The sequence below is a fragment of the Chanos chanos genome, chromosome 9 (assembly GCF_902362185.1).
Source record: "Chanos chanos chromosome 9, fChaCha1.1, whole genome shotgun sequence".
Taxonomy (NCBI): domain Eukaryota; kingdom Metazoa; phylum Chordata; class Actinopteri; order Gonorynchiformes; family Chanidae; genus Chanos; species Chanos chanos.
The window spans coordinates 30291984-30306983 of NC_044503.1; the positions used below are offsets into that span (position 1 = coordinate 30291984).

General features: G+C 40.5%; 1 protein-coding gene across 1 annotated transcript; it reads left to right on the forward strand.

The window, feature by feature from the left end:
• The first annotated feature begins 7230 nt into the window (after positions 1–7230).
• LOC115821615 (GTPase IMAP family member 8) lies at positions 7231–14271 on the forward strand. The gene is made up of 5 exons (XM_030785422.1): positions 7231–7279; positions 7463–7756; positions 10926–11623; positions 12683–13379; positions 13613–14271. The coding sequence occupies exons 1-5, from the start codon at positions 7231–7233 to the stop codon at positions 14269–14271; spliced, it is 2397 nt and encodes a 798-aa protein (XP_030641282.1).
• The last annotated feature ends 729 nt before the right edge of the window (positions 14272–15000 follow it).

Sequence of the window (15000 nt, forward strand, 5' to 3'; positions counted from 1 at the left end):
TTACAAGAACAACAACGAGAGAAGAAAAAAAAAAAAAAGATATTCCATGTGTCATAATCTTCCAAACGTGTCACCATCCTCGTGTTTATCATCCACTTTCTTTCTCCTCCTCTCTTTACTGTAATTCTTTGTATTTGTGTTTCCATTCTCCTGTTCTTCAGCGATACGACTTTGGACTTCGCATCTCAGCGATAAGTGCCTGTAGGAGACGGGTCCTGTGCTTCTATCTATAATTACCCGTTCAGCATCACAATGACCTGGGCGGTAGGAGGAAAAAAAAAATAATAATAATAACCACATATGGGGCACGGTGTAATATTCATTCAGCGCCCACTGCTGTCGGCCAGGGCCCCGGAGCTCTTTCTTCCTTTCTGTTCCACCGTTGCCGTATGCTTTCAAAGAACGAAAGAAAGAACGGAGGCCGATACGTCACTTTAAAGAGAAAAGAAAAGAAAAAAAAAACTTTTAATATTGTTTTATTCAACGGTGTTTCTGAGAGAGTGCGCGCGGCTGAATGACGGACGCCGCGGCGCTCGCAAGCCCGTTCTGCTGTGCTCCTTTTCTTCGGGAGTGCTTTGTGCGCAAAACGAAAGCTGACAAATCAGACGAAATCAACAGATGTACTCCTCGTTCCTTCCGTGAAATGATACGTTTGAAATAATATTAACCAGTAAACTGTATGACCTTTTGATTTTACCCACTGGCCCACACTCACTTTGGTGGGTCATCCTTTTTTAACATACCCTTTTTTTTTTCTTTCTTTTTTTTTGTGTGTGTGTGTTTATGGTCCCCCCCCCAACATAAAGATAAATGGTTGTGTAAAGAAGAAATTATGCAATGTCTATTAGGGATTAAAACATGATTTTCAAATAAAAAAGTTCAAATTCTACGACTTGTCCTTTCCTTACTCTCCTCGTGATAACGCAGCAGTTTGTTTCAGCATAAGTAACACTTTTTGCCCTCTCTCAGTTCTCAGAACTTGCAAATATCGCATCTCACTTTGGTACCAAAAACATGACAGTGTTCCCCTTAAAATGTGGTAATTACAGTAGCATTATGTTGGAAGGACCTTTTTAAAAAGGCATTTTTTTTTAACTGTCCATTTGCTATGGTGGTTTAGTTTCTAACATTAGCTTAGTCATACTTGTAAACACTAAGAACATTGGAGACCAAGATTTTACCTGTATTAACTGTGGCCTCATACTCTCCCTTTGGTCTTAGGCACGGATGCTAATTGTTAGCATCGTGAGTCTAGGCTGTCAGAGCCAGTTGGAATTTTAGTAATAAAAAGATGGATTAAAAATATATTGGTGAACCTTTCCTTGATACATTTCCCTTGGACAGGGATAAGCCTTATGTATTTTTAAGTGACTGCAGAAACAGCTTCCTTCCTAGCTAACTGTTCAGCTAATGTCAACCACACAGGTAAAGGCACTTCATTTATACCGGTGTCTTTTTTTATTCTGCTTTGAATGGTATATAATTCAGGTTCAGGTTATGCTACATAATTCATTTCATCCTGCCTTGACCTTCACACAAGATTTCTTTCCTCCTAGAGAAGATCGCTACCACCTTGGTCTTGATTATTCTGTCTCACCTCTATTAGCGAATACAAGAAATAGGCCCCCGGGGTTCGCCTTCCCATAATCCCCTGCGTAAACGAGGGCCTCGGGAGCTTCGAACGCATTGCCTTTGTTTCGTCGTACGTTTATGGAACTATATGACGCTAACTCTTAATTTTCAGCTAAATATGCTCCCTTAAGGCATGTTTCCGATTACGTACGGAAACATGAAAGTTAGATGGAGAGCTGAAGTTTCTATGGGAAATTTCACAGCAAAACTTTTGCGTTGTCTGAGGTAAAAAAAAAACCCTATGGTAAAATTCCACCTTTTTTTTTTTTTTTTTTTTTTTTTTTTTGCAGCCTAACTGCACTGAGCGCACAGTAGACTATTGTGCTGTTCTATGCTATTACATTGTATGATACACAATAGTATGTTTAAAGGGTTAGAGAGTGAAACTCCTTTGGAAATCACAGTGGTGTTTTTTTTTTTTCCGGAAAACTCTCTGTTTGATTGTGATTGGTGGTGGTGGAAGGAGGAACAAAAATGAGAAGAAAGAGAAGAAAAATAGGCCACAGAATAGAGCGAGGTTTGGTGAAAAAGAGAGAGAGAGGCAGGCAGGCAGGATTTTCTGCAAAAACAGCTTGTGTGGGTTCTAAAGAGCCAAAAGTTTCACCAGTTTCAAATCTTCACGCTTTTATTAGGGCTTTTTTATGCTTCATGCTTTTCAACTGCAGGTTTCCAGCAGGATCCGTGTTTATAACACTCACACACACACACACACACACACATACACACAGGGAGAGGCACACGTGGGCCACTCTGTATTCTACAGCCATATTTTTTAATGCACACTTTAAAGCACTATTAGAAAAATATTAAATTTATCTGTCTCAGAGGAGCCTATCTGAGTCACACACACACACACACACACACACACACATATGTGCGTGTGTATCTAATGTTCACACATTCATCTCTCAAGGTATGTCCTGTAAGGTATGTTTCCTGCAAATGACAAAAAAAAGAAAAGAGAAAAAAAGCCTGTGTTTACAGTAAAAGCTTGTTGTTCTGCATCCTCCCATAATTCACTTGTGTAGAAACGTACTCCCCGCAGATTAATGACGAAGCTTCCTCAACTACTGCAGATTGAAGGAAATGACCTTTAACTGCAGTTCCACTGCTGTAATGGGAGAATATGACTCAGATGAAAACAGAGGAAGGTTTCTAATGGATCGGACGAAGGGAATGAAGAGGCCGATTGCGAGATCAGCGCAAAAATGAAGACGCAGCATCGACTCAGCACCTCTGAGATGTTTTGGATGATTCTTGCAAATCCGCTGCTGGATCGTTTCCCGAGTATTTACAAACAAAGCGCGGTTAACCATCGCCGGCTGCCGTGAAATTAAAGCAACCTGGACGACGCCCGCTGAAAATAATCAGATTTGTGCTACGTAAATGTAGGCCAAAAACAAAAAAAAAAAGGCCATGGGATGATGTATTGTGAGACTTCTGTTGTCGCAATGAGAAAATCCGTGTTCAGTGCGCGGTTATGTATGTTGTTCGTTTTGGGGTTTTTTTTTTCCTGCCTAGTGTACTGTGCTATGGGCATTAGAATAATTCAGTTCATATTGCAGTGTTTTATTTGTGTTCTAGTTCATGAAATGATGAATTACTCCTCGTTTGTGTTTATGTGAGAGCAGGACTTAAAAGAAAAGATATTATTTCACAAAACAACCTACGTAAAAGGGTGTCACCCACGACGACGTGTTGTTTTTTTTTATTTACCTCCAAGCAATGATAACCACAAGTTTTTTTTGTTGTTGTTGTTTTTTGGGTTTTTTTTAAACAGTGCAGAGCTGTCAGGAGTTTTAATTGCTAAAGTTTTCTGTCTTTAACATAAGCAGTTCTTTTGCTGGGGACAACAATAAGAAATAAATAGGAATCAAATAAAGATGTTGAGATCTTGTGAAAACAAGCATCTAATTATTCAGTCTAATGACTACCAGACTCTAAACGCTCAGTGTTTTGTTTGTTTGTTAACTACGCACACTCTTTTGAAGGTATAGTCTTTGGTATAAATAGGAGGAGATAATAGCTTCTCGTTTTTAAGTGATTATGTTTCTTATTTATTCATTATTTATTCATCGTCTCTGTTCCTTTATTCTCTGAGAAACTATTCGAGGACTAGAGAGGGCTGCCAAGACAATCGGCTTTGATTGTTGGCCCATGAAATATGATTCAACTATAGCTCGAACCGTTGAGGTCAAATATGGTTGTAATTAAAATTCAATTACCTTTTTCAGGAATTCATCTTAGTAACGTTGCACCCCTATGCTTTCTTGGGTTTTGGTGCATTTTAATTATTTAAGAGATGAAGTACAACTTGTCAGAACTTAGTGTATCGCAATTGCTCTGTCAGCAGAAGAACAGAAATAACTCCAGTTCCTTGGATGTTTGAGGGGGTTGGGAGGGGGTTGGGAGGGGGTTGGGGGGGGGGGTGGTATCAAAATTTAGATCATTTAGACAGTTCACGATCAACCAGACTGGAACGTTATAAGACAAAAAGAGAAAAAAGGTCAACAACATTTCCGTTAGAATAGATTTATCTCTGTTCCTTCCCGTACCCCCTGGTCGTCTTCTTATCAGTGAGTGCACTGTTCTACCCACTGGCTTGTTCATACAGTATTCCATCCTTTTTTCCTCTTTCATGTAGAAGTGGTAAAATCACTTTATCAGATATGTCCAAAGGCTATATGTATTCCAGATATGAAGCAAAACTCCACCAATTATCTGATGCACTAGCACACAGACAGATGGATGAGTTTCTTTTTTAAGTCTGTGTGATCCTGTAGTGATAAGGGCTGATAGTAATCTCTGTTCCTGTGTATTTTTAACCTTCACTTTCTTGTTTTACAAGCTGTAAATCCCTGCGGAGCGATGCAGATAACTTGGGTGATGTTACCGTGACGACGTCTCTAACGCGTCGTTTGCCGGGCCCAGGCGCGGAAGTTCTCGACGACTGGTCGTAAACATCCGATTTATGAATTTTTCATAGAAAATGAAGTGTGACGTACCTTTCATAAGAACATGAGAACGAAGATACGATCGCTGAAGGATATCTTTTTTTTTTTTTTTTTTTTGAAAACTGAAACTTAGCAAAAAGTTCATTACTGCTTAAGAATTAGCTAGGAGGAAATTTTGAACGCTAAAAACCTAACAGTGTTACATTGTTGGGAAATGTGCCGTTAAAGAAATACTTGCTCTTTTCCCCATCTGATATGCTGAGTTTTGCACCAAGTCTAGATTCTTTCTGGTGTCCACCCTCAGCTAAAAACGTTCAGTCTCCAGACAGACTCGCGGCGTCTTCGAGTCTTTGTTTATCTTCGCAAGACAAGTTATCAAGCTCATCTTCTCTCATATCATATTCTCCCTCCCTCCCTCCATTTCTTTCTTTTTTTTTTAATTATTGTTTTTATTATTCACTCTCCTTCAAAAACACCTTTGACAATCAATGTGCAACGCTGGGCAGTAGCTACGTGTTTACAGGTTCGCCGAGGCTAACAGGAGTGTTGGATGATATGTGGATGAACACCTTTAAGTTAATAAGTTAATAATCTTCAAGGAAAAATAATCTTCGCAGAATGATGAAAGTTCACCTTGGGCAAAGCGTCACTGACTGTTTTTATTCTTAACGCGCTATAATGTTCCGTTGTTTGGTCTCCGCTTGAAACAAGCTGATAACAGTAAGACTTCATCCTGTGCAGTCGCAGTGATGTCACAGACCTAATTTGTTTTCTTCATTTCACTCTTCTAAAAATACACGTCTCACGTATCTAATCTAGTTTGTTTTGATTCTGAGTTTTTTTTTTTTTTTTTCATGGTGTAACCTACCACTAACATATTTAAACATAATATTTTCTTTAAATTCTCATTTACTCATTAACCTGCAGATTGGGTTCAAATGGTCGGTATTCAGTACAAAAAATAATATAATGTATATTACATTTCTCTTGTTCGACAGAGTTATTAGCTGCTCTATTATTATTATGATGATGATAATGATGATGATGGTTGTTGTTGTTGTTGTTGTTGTTGTTGTTTAGTCATTACTATTGCTATTGTTGTAAGCGGTCACAGAATGTCTCATACCTTTAGGTTGTTTTTGTTTGTGGAGATTCAGAAGACACTCTCAGAGTTTAGGATTACCCCTACCTGGACCCCACCATGCTGGGAAAAGTTCAACAGGAAACACCATCCTTGACAGAGAAGAGTTAGACTCACAGACAGCCCTGCCGCGAGAGTATGACAAGACACAGGAACTGTGGCAAAGAGGCTAGTCACTGTAGCAGGTATACCAGGGCGGGGCTCTTGTATTGTCAATTACACACTGGACGTTTTTTTTTTTTCCTATGAAGTGACTTTAGACCGTGTTTAATGCTCGTAAAAGCAAAAAGCTAAAGAAAACGTACTTTAAGAACAAGCAGAGCTCAGTAGGAGAGTTCAAAGTCATATCACAGTGGCGTTTTAACCGTGACGACCATCGGATGGAGAAACGCTATTCAGATATACAGAGAGAGGGGGTTGAGTGAATATTCAAAAAACGTTGTAGGCAGATATTGTCTTTTTGACAGTGGGGCAATGGGAACCCGGGTCAGAAACTCATAAAGGAACAAAAAGAGAGAGATGTTGCCAGGAAACAGAGGCAGCCATTGTAAGTTTGAGTAAAAAGATTTTCAAAAGGGGGTTGAACTGAGGGGATTCAGAGAGGAGTAAAGACTGAAGAAGAGGACGATGGAGATTCAGAATTATAGCGAGATCACAAAGTCACAAAGTGCTGTGTTGATATGAATTTTCACTGTGTTATTCACAGTATTTCTATTGTATAAGGGCTGCAAAAAGATATTGTTACCATATGCAGTTTTCAAAATCCACGAGAAATAATGTTAAGTGGTCTTCGCGTCAGCTCAGAAAGCAAACTAATTTTCCTCTGTTCTTTATGTTTCTCTCCGTTTGGTTTAAGAAGTTTTACTTGGCAGGACATGGTATTATGCTGGAGAAAAAAATACTAAATCGTATGATAAAATATTTATAATTGCGTTTCAGCTTTGTTCCTGATGTCCTACTTCTTTAAATTACAAAACAGACGAAAGATTTGATTCTACACCCTACAGGCCACATGCATTTTTTATTTATTTTTTTATTTTCTTTTACTGTAACTGAAAATTCCATGTAATACTCTAAAATTCCGAGTCATAACAGCTTCTCGAAAAATGTCTGTGGAGTAATTTTTTTTTTTTTTAATATACCGATGATATTCCTCGGGAAAAAGGCTATGTAGGTCAGTGTTTACCAGCACTGCACTACAAAGCTTTGGCATACTTGATTCTAGCACATCTAATTACCAAGCCCTTGATGAGCAGATGCAGGTGTGTCAGGGCAATGAAAAGCTGATGATGTGTTGGTGTTTGGTCTGCTAAAAGCCGGATTGTGAAAGGTAGGTACTGGTGCACGAGTACATGTCGTTGTATTGCTTTTTCATGTCATGTCCTATTTTAATTTACCTTAAAACAAACTGAAGCAACCCGAAAAATAACCACGCATATAAAAATATAATCACAGGCAGCGCACATCACGTTCCGGAAATTACCTTGGTCGTTCTCTTCGGAAATGTCGAGAGGGCCGCGGCAGTGGATGCAATCCGCAGCGTTCCTAAGAGGTTTAACGAGAGAGAGAGAGGGAAAAAAAAATTGTTTACTCCATACATAACACAGTTTGAAGCAGTGAGGAAGCAGATAGCTGTTATTGACACGGCAAGACGGTGGTGCTAACTCCATGACAAATTCACTTCTGACGGGACAAAAGCTAAAAATTTCACACAGTGTGACTCTCTGTCTCTCAGAGAGCCTCATGCCATACTCCTGGTCTTACCTTCAGACACCTCTTTCAAACTTGACAATATGGAGCTTCTCAGATGAGGAGTCAGGAGTCACATTCCAGTCCTTTCCTCTCTTGCGGACTGGCTTGGAGGCAAATCCATCAAACGGGCACATCGAGGGGGAGGAAACAGGTCTCCAGTGTCTTATTGAGAAACGTGGGAACCGAAATCACGTTTTTAACAATAAGAACTCCGTGGATGACATTAAAGTAATGGAGCGACCGGAGAAGATTGAAAAAGATATGGGTTTAGCGAACAGTACATTTCATTTTAAGATGAACAGTGTAAGTGATATTGATTGAAATGGCAGTGGCAGGTTGGTAGTACTGTTTATAATTTTGTGGAACGAGTCCTGACGGACAACTATGTTCATAAAAATTGAACCCTCGCAAAGTTGTAAATTCTTAAAGCCATACAGCTGATTTTGCACGACTGAAACGACTCCAGATGAGAAGAATGCCTATACCCTGTTTAAGGCACTGCTGCAGCGTTCAAAAACAATAATTAAAGAGATGACAACTGTTACACAAAAGAAAATCAGATAAAAGGGGATTATGCCAGAACGATCAAACCAAGACAATGTAGTTAAAATAAAGAGGAAAAAAACATGAAATGAATAAAGGTGAACTTAAGTGACCATACAGAGTAACCCTGTGTAAGTCCTTGTGCTTTGTGGTAGATAAGATAATACTCAAAACAAATAAAAAAAAAACAAAACAGAATGTACAGGTCAAACCGTCCATTACATGGAAAATTGCTGTTGGAAACCTTTCAAGCCAAATGTGATGAATTTTACAAGCTCAGTGTCCAATCTGACGTACAACATGGTGTTTTGATGGGCTGCTTAGTGTACCTCATTTGAGCGAAGCGGAGGGCGATTCCTTTGTTAGTTTATGTTCTTTCTCGGTTTGATCCGTTCTTTGCGACACCAGTGTGGTTACATCCCAGCAGGACAGAAAAGTAATTCCATCCTTATCTCAGTTAGCGCTTTTACAGATGGTAGACGCCAGTTCAGCGTCCGGTCAGGTGATTATGGTGAGATGGCCCGTCAGTTCATTGCGACAGGGGCCGCGGGGAGATTCGTTCTTGTTAGCCTGTGCCTTTGAAGATAATCGGTCCCATCTAGTTACCGGGCTCACGTGTGAAACGTTGATTGATCGTGAGCGATGACCTTTTGTTCGTTGATCGTTGTCTATTGTCTATTGTGAAGCTTACCACAAACGGCGGGCGGCTGACTTGCTGGGGTAAGGAAATGCCTCTGTCCCCTAACGACAGAAAGTTGCGGAAACATGAAATATTAACAAAGCAGAACCATGCCAATATCAAGAGCTAAGAGCCAAATCTCACTGCAGTTTCTAATTAATTTGAGAAATGGAAGAGACACAGATAGGTGTTGCAAATCATGAGAGAAATGAAGAAGAATAAAAGAGACATTGGTTTCACACAGGGGAGGATGTAGAAACTGTCAGTGGAACATATGGAGCGTTTGAAAAAAGATAAAAAAAGAAAAAAAAAAGGCAGACGGCATAGCTTGTCCCTGAAACAGCGAGCCAAAACATAATATCTACCGAGGACCCACTACAATGCTTTGAAAGAATAATATTAATATTTATCACACGCCTGGCACAGTTTAACTGTTGCAACATCATGATACACTCGTGATTCTCAATCCATTTAATGTACGTTAACTACATGTCTGATAACTGCAAACCTTGTTTTATTGCGTACAACTGTGTTGGTCTTAATTTCTAATGAAGCTTTTATAATCACCCTTCCCCCCCCATTTGTACTGAATCGCGACAGACACGTCACGCCGGCTTCAAAGCCACTAACAGAAACAGCTTCAGTATCCGACGTTGACTCTCCACATGAATCGAGGTGGTCTGATGTCTTTGCATACGAGTTCAGTGAGCGGTTGTACGATGTTGTAAGGTTATAACGGGCGAGAGTTTCCAAGAGATCAACATTCAACGGGCCCCCTCGGGTATGCTTAGCGCAATGACTAATGGGTAACAACGGAGCACAAAAATGAATTCAGTACGGTGAATGAAAGACAGTGGAGGAGAGGGAGAAGTGATGATGCAGGCCATTCTTGATGACTCTGGTGGTCTGTGGATTTGATAAATCCATCTGCGACAGACGACTGAATAAAAAATACAGGATTTAATCCGTACACTGAGCACAGAGGGAATTTTTGAAGAGGTGCACTAAGCTTTCAGAAAAGACATCTCGGTCTGTGGTTATGAATAGGATAAAAAGCAGAAAATAATGAGTCTGGAAAATATAATTAAATATAATTTATGAATCGTGTTAAATATTAAAGATAATTACAATCACATAGGCTGTCATGATAATGTAAAAAAAAAAAAAAAGGCATTCAGTAGTTGCCAAAAAAACCCCAACCCCCCCCCCCCAAAAACATGTTCTACTTTGCAAAAGTTCAGATGTTTTTGATCTACATCAATACAATTATGTGTTACTGGTTTCTTTGACATAGCTAGTGATCAATGGAAAACATCCTGGGGCAATGGAAACGCAATATCTGCTGGAAAATTTCACATTAACTTTAATATGTCATCATACTTAGGCCTTCAATGTATTTCTGCACTTGTCCAATCTAAAATGACGATCTCTTATAAGCCTCAAATCAGACAGCAGAGTTACTGGTGTACGTGTGTACATGTGTGTGTGCGCGCGCGCGGGCCTGTGTGTGTTTTTTTTTTTTCTTGAAGTGAGAAATGACTATGAGGAAATGACATTTCGTCTGCAGAAAGAACTGGAATTAGAGGTCAGACTGCTCATATTACATGCATCTGCCCGGTCTAACCAGTTTGGTTAGTTGTGTTTTGTAAACAGAAAACAGCCATGTGGTATGTTTAACTGCAGTGAGATAAAACACCAGCACAAGACATTTCTCCTGTTTGGAACATTTTCTTTACTCTCACAAGTCTATTTGTAATACTTTTTGAAGTATTCAGTCTAATTCTGCAAACTATGCATGAAGAAGGAGAAAACAGAATGTTCTGGAGCCTTTGACAGGAAGCTTACAACAATAAAGAAACACTTGTTACCAAGAGAGCAATTGTTTCAGATTACAGGAAATGTAAATGAAAGACAACATTGAAGAATCATCAATGGCTACATGTGGAACAGGTTCATATTATGGTGAGTTAGTTTTTTTTCCCTTTTTTTAAGTGCTATACTTAGACTGCATCTGTGTAGTGCTTCCAAGAAAAGTATGTGTTTACTTAAAAAATGCATTTCGTAGAGCTACGTATAATAGGGCAGCTAACTATGTCTATGTTCTGAGTGTAATTTGTTGGCATGGCATGTCAGTATGTGAACTCATGTCACTAAGTGAACTCATTTTCTGGTTATTTTTTGAGGCCAGTCTCTGAGAATGATGTTATTCTCTTTTGTGTTGCAGAAAACTCCCAGCAATCCTCTGAGCTGAGGCTTGTGTTGCTGGGAAACCGGGGAGCAGGGAAGACTTCACTGGCCAACTCCATCCTTAACACCGAGGAGCATTATTTGAGGAGATCTTCTAAGTGCGTGAAAAGGCAGGGAGAAGTGGCAGGGAGACGGCTAATGGTGGTTGACACTCCAGGGTGGTGGAAGAACCACTTAGCCAAGGAGACGCCTAGCTTTCGAAAACAGGAAATCGCGCTTAGCGTCACCCTTTGCCCGCCGGGTCCTCACGCTTTCCTGTTGGTGATACGTCTAGACGGCGCGTACAAAGAGAAAAACCAAAGATCAGCTCGAGAGCACCTTGAGCTTCTGGGTGACGGAGTTTGGAAACACACCGTGGTAACGTTCACATACGGGAACCAGCTGGACAGCAAATCTATCGAACGCCAATCTGGTACCGAAGGGGAGGCCCATCTTCAGTGGCTTGTTGAGAGATGTAGAAACAGGTATCTTGTTTTCAACACTGAGAACAAGGACAATTTTCGTGAGGTTGCGGAACTGCTAGAGAAGATAGAGGAGATGGTTTCAATGAACGGTGAAAGTTATTATGAAGCAGATGCAAAGATTGTACAAGGAGTAATGAGAAGACGGCAGGCAGAGGAGGAAAAGGCAAATAAGAGGAAGTTAATCGCACAGAAACAGAGGGAGAATCAGCGAGTCCTCCTGGGTAGGTTTTGAGTTAGCACATGTGTAATGTTTCGTGTTGGGGGGGGGGGGTGGGGGTGAGGAGGGGGGGGGGGGGGCATACTGTATCTTTGGATATTCTGTGTTCTTGTTTGTATTTTTTTTAGTTTGCTTTCAGGTTAGACAAAAGCAGAACTCATTAAAGTTAATCAAATGTGTAAAACGCACTGAAGTACCTGGAGCGTTAAAGTACCAATTAAGAGAGTCTGATCAATGGGACTGGAAAGCGCTGGAAAAAAAAAAGTACCCAAGCACTGATTGACATAACACGTGTTACGTCCATAATATTTTAATATATACTATTAAAGAGCTAAACATACAAAGGAGTTACAAAATGTTTATCCTCAATTAAGGACAAACATCCTCATACTTTTTTTTTTTTTTTTGTAGTGTTTCTGTCATGCTTTCTTTCTTTCATCCCCATGCCAGTCTTCAGTTTTCAGGATTTACATTCTCTGGTCACGAATGAAATCGCAGTAGAACTGGTCGCTGTGGAAAAAAAAAACGTGTCTGCAGAAATTAGTGATGATTCTAAAGTTGACGTATGATTTCAGTCTTGAGTAATGACATAATTAATGTTTTTGCACTGACGTTAATTTGGTCTGTAACTGGTGAATCACTGCCAGTTACTGTCATGCCAGATGGTCTCATTTGGCGAGAAAAAAAAAGGAAATTGTCCTGTGGCTTAAAGATTATTATTGTTATTAACACACGCTTATGAATTATCATTACTCTGATGTCATTGGTCGTCATGGTTACTTATAACAAATGACACACTTGTCACTCCAAATTTTGATTTTAGTGTGGAATTTGTTATGTAATGCTGACGGATGTGTCATAGCCAGTCTGTCTCAATGAAACTACTCAGGGTGAGACATTGAGTGATAAACAACAACAACAACAACCTTTAATATTTTCATAATGCTGTCACTGAGTGGTATTAACGGCCAGTTAAAGCATTACTAACCAGCTACCTGCTATCTTGTTATCTGACTAATAAAGCAAATTATGATATTTTGTCTTGCAGGTCAGAAACAATGTCTGTCAAAGATTGGACTCGTTTTACTGGGTTACAGAAGAGCAGGGAAAAGTTCAGCTGGGAACACCATTCTGGGCAAAAGAAAGTTTGACTTGAATAGGACAGCTCAATGTAAAATGAGACAGGGGGAAGTAGCAGGGAGACAGCTCTTCGTGGTGGACACCCCAGGCTGGTGGAGAAACCTCCCAGTGAAAAACACTCCCGAACTGCTTCAACAAGAACTGTTACTCGCCGGATCTCTCTGCCCCGGCGTGGCCCGCGCCTTCCTCCTGGTCATACGCTCCGATTTCTCCTTCACAGAGGAAGAACGACAAGCTGTAGAAGAACACATGAAGCTTTTTGGTACAGAGGTTTGGGATCACACCATATTACTGTTCACCTTTGGAGATTCTCTGGAGGACACGACCGTTGAGCAGAACATTGCGAGCGAGGGAAAAGCTCTGGAGTGGTTTGTGGAAAAGTGTGGGAACAGATACCATCTTCTCAACAACGAGAACTGGGGTGATGGCTCTCAGGTTACCGAACTGCTGGAGAAGATAGAGGAGATGGTGGCAGGAAATGGTGGCTACCGTTACAAAATGGACAAAAAGATTTTAAAGGAGGTTAAGAAGAGGCGGAAGACAGAAGAAAAGAGAGCAAAAATGAGGTTAAAAGAACAAGAAAAGAAGACTAAACTGAGATCATTTGCAGGTGGGTATATTTGCACTGAACTCAGTTCCGCCATTTCAATTTTGACCTGAAATATAGTATCCTTTAAAAAACAAACAAACAAAAAAACATTTTAATGCTTATAATAAGAAGGGAGGAAGTATAACAGTAAGCTTGTGGTACAGTTTTAAGAATATATGTTCTTATAGATTTTTATAACTTATCATTTATAGATAAACTGAAAGGTATTTCTCTGGATAATATATTTTGCACAGGTGATGGACATTTTGAAGTTAGTCTTGTGCTTTTGGGTTATGGAGAAGCTGGGAAGACCTCAACCGGAAACACTATCCTGGGCAGTGAGGAATTCAGTTTGACAAGGACTTGTCAGAGTGTGAAGAGACAGGGACTCGTGATGGGGAGACAGCTGACTGTCGTGGACACGCCAGGCTGGTGGAAGAATCTTCCTCTGGAACGCACTCCTAAAACAAACGCCCGAGAAATCGAGCTCAGCGTTTCCCTCTGTCCACCTGGCCCATATGCCTTCCTCCTCGTCCTCCGTTTGGACAGCTCTTTTCAAGAGGAAGAGAGAAAAGCGGCGGAAGAACACGTGGAGCTTCTCGGCGCCAAAGTCTGGCGCCGCGCCCTGGTGCTCTTCACGTGTGGAGACTGGCTTGGGGACGCAACTGTCGAGCAGTACATCGAAAGTGAAGGAAAAGCCCTCCGGTGGCTTATTGAGAAGTGTAACAGCAGGTATCACGTTTTCAACAACAAGAACAGGGCTGATGGCTCGCAGGTCGCTGAACTTCTGGAGAAGATTGAGGAGATGGCGTCAGGCGATTGCCACGAAATGGACGTGCAGCTTTTACGGGAAACGACGGTCAGGAGGAGAATGGAAGAAGAAAGAGTAGAGAAGAGGGGGATAAAATTGTAAATGTTAAAGGTGAGACTGATGCAGAAGAAGAAAGCAGGGGGGGGGGTGAAAAAGAAAAGTCACAAAGACAACCACGTGAGAAATGCTCGACGGATAAGAAGAGGGCTCCCTGACAAGGCAAAATGGACTCAACTCCAAAACCCCTTTTTTTAGACAATAAAATATATATTTTCTGTAGGCAGAGAAGTTTTAAAGGTAAGCACTTAGTCAGTCTCTGGATCTATCTCAGAGAACCACAAGGAGGATATAAAGACTGTGGCACGTGGTAAAAAAAAAGAGACAGCCCTACACTTGGCCTGGAGCTTTAGGATTAATACTGTTTTCCATCACTGGCCCATTGTGAAGATGCCCCCTTTCCTCAGTGTGGGGATTGGTACTCATCAGTTATAAAGAGTTAGCTGCTGGAGGTCCCTGTTCTCTTACTATCATCTTTCATCATCTTACTGACTCTGGCACATAAAAAAAAAAAAAAGCGCCCCCTGCCCCCCCCCCCCCCTTTTTTTTTTTTTTTTTTTTTTTTTACACTGATAGAATAAAATTACTTCCCCTTCGGGCTCACTGACAGAGGCTTGGATTATACAAGGATCCCAACCTTATGTTCTTCACGTAAAGGAACTCAAGATCATTTCAAACGTTTCCTAAATGAATAAACGTGTAAAAGTCCTAAGAGCCGGTGGTTGTCATTCCGATTAATTTTTCAGAGCTGGTTAAAACAGGAGGATGGCTGTT

Bases quoted from the DNA above. Each gene is read 5' to 3' on its own strand.
- LOC115821615 (XM_030785422.1), top strand. From the start codon at position 7,231: ATGTCGAGAGGGCCGCGGCAGTGGATGCAATCCGCAGCGTTCCTAAGA. The intron at 7,280-7,462 runs GTTTAACGAGAG...TCTGTCTCTCAG, and splicing joins ATCCGCAGCGTTCCTAAGAG to AGAGCCTCATGCCATACTCC. The intron at 7,757-10,925 runs GTACATTTCATT...TTTGTGTTGCAG, and splicing joins AGATATGGGTTTAGCGAACA to AAAACTCCCAGCAATCCTCT.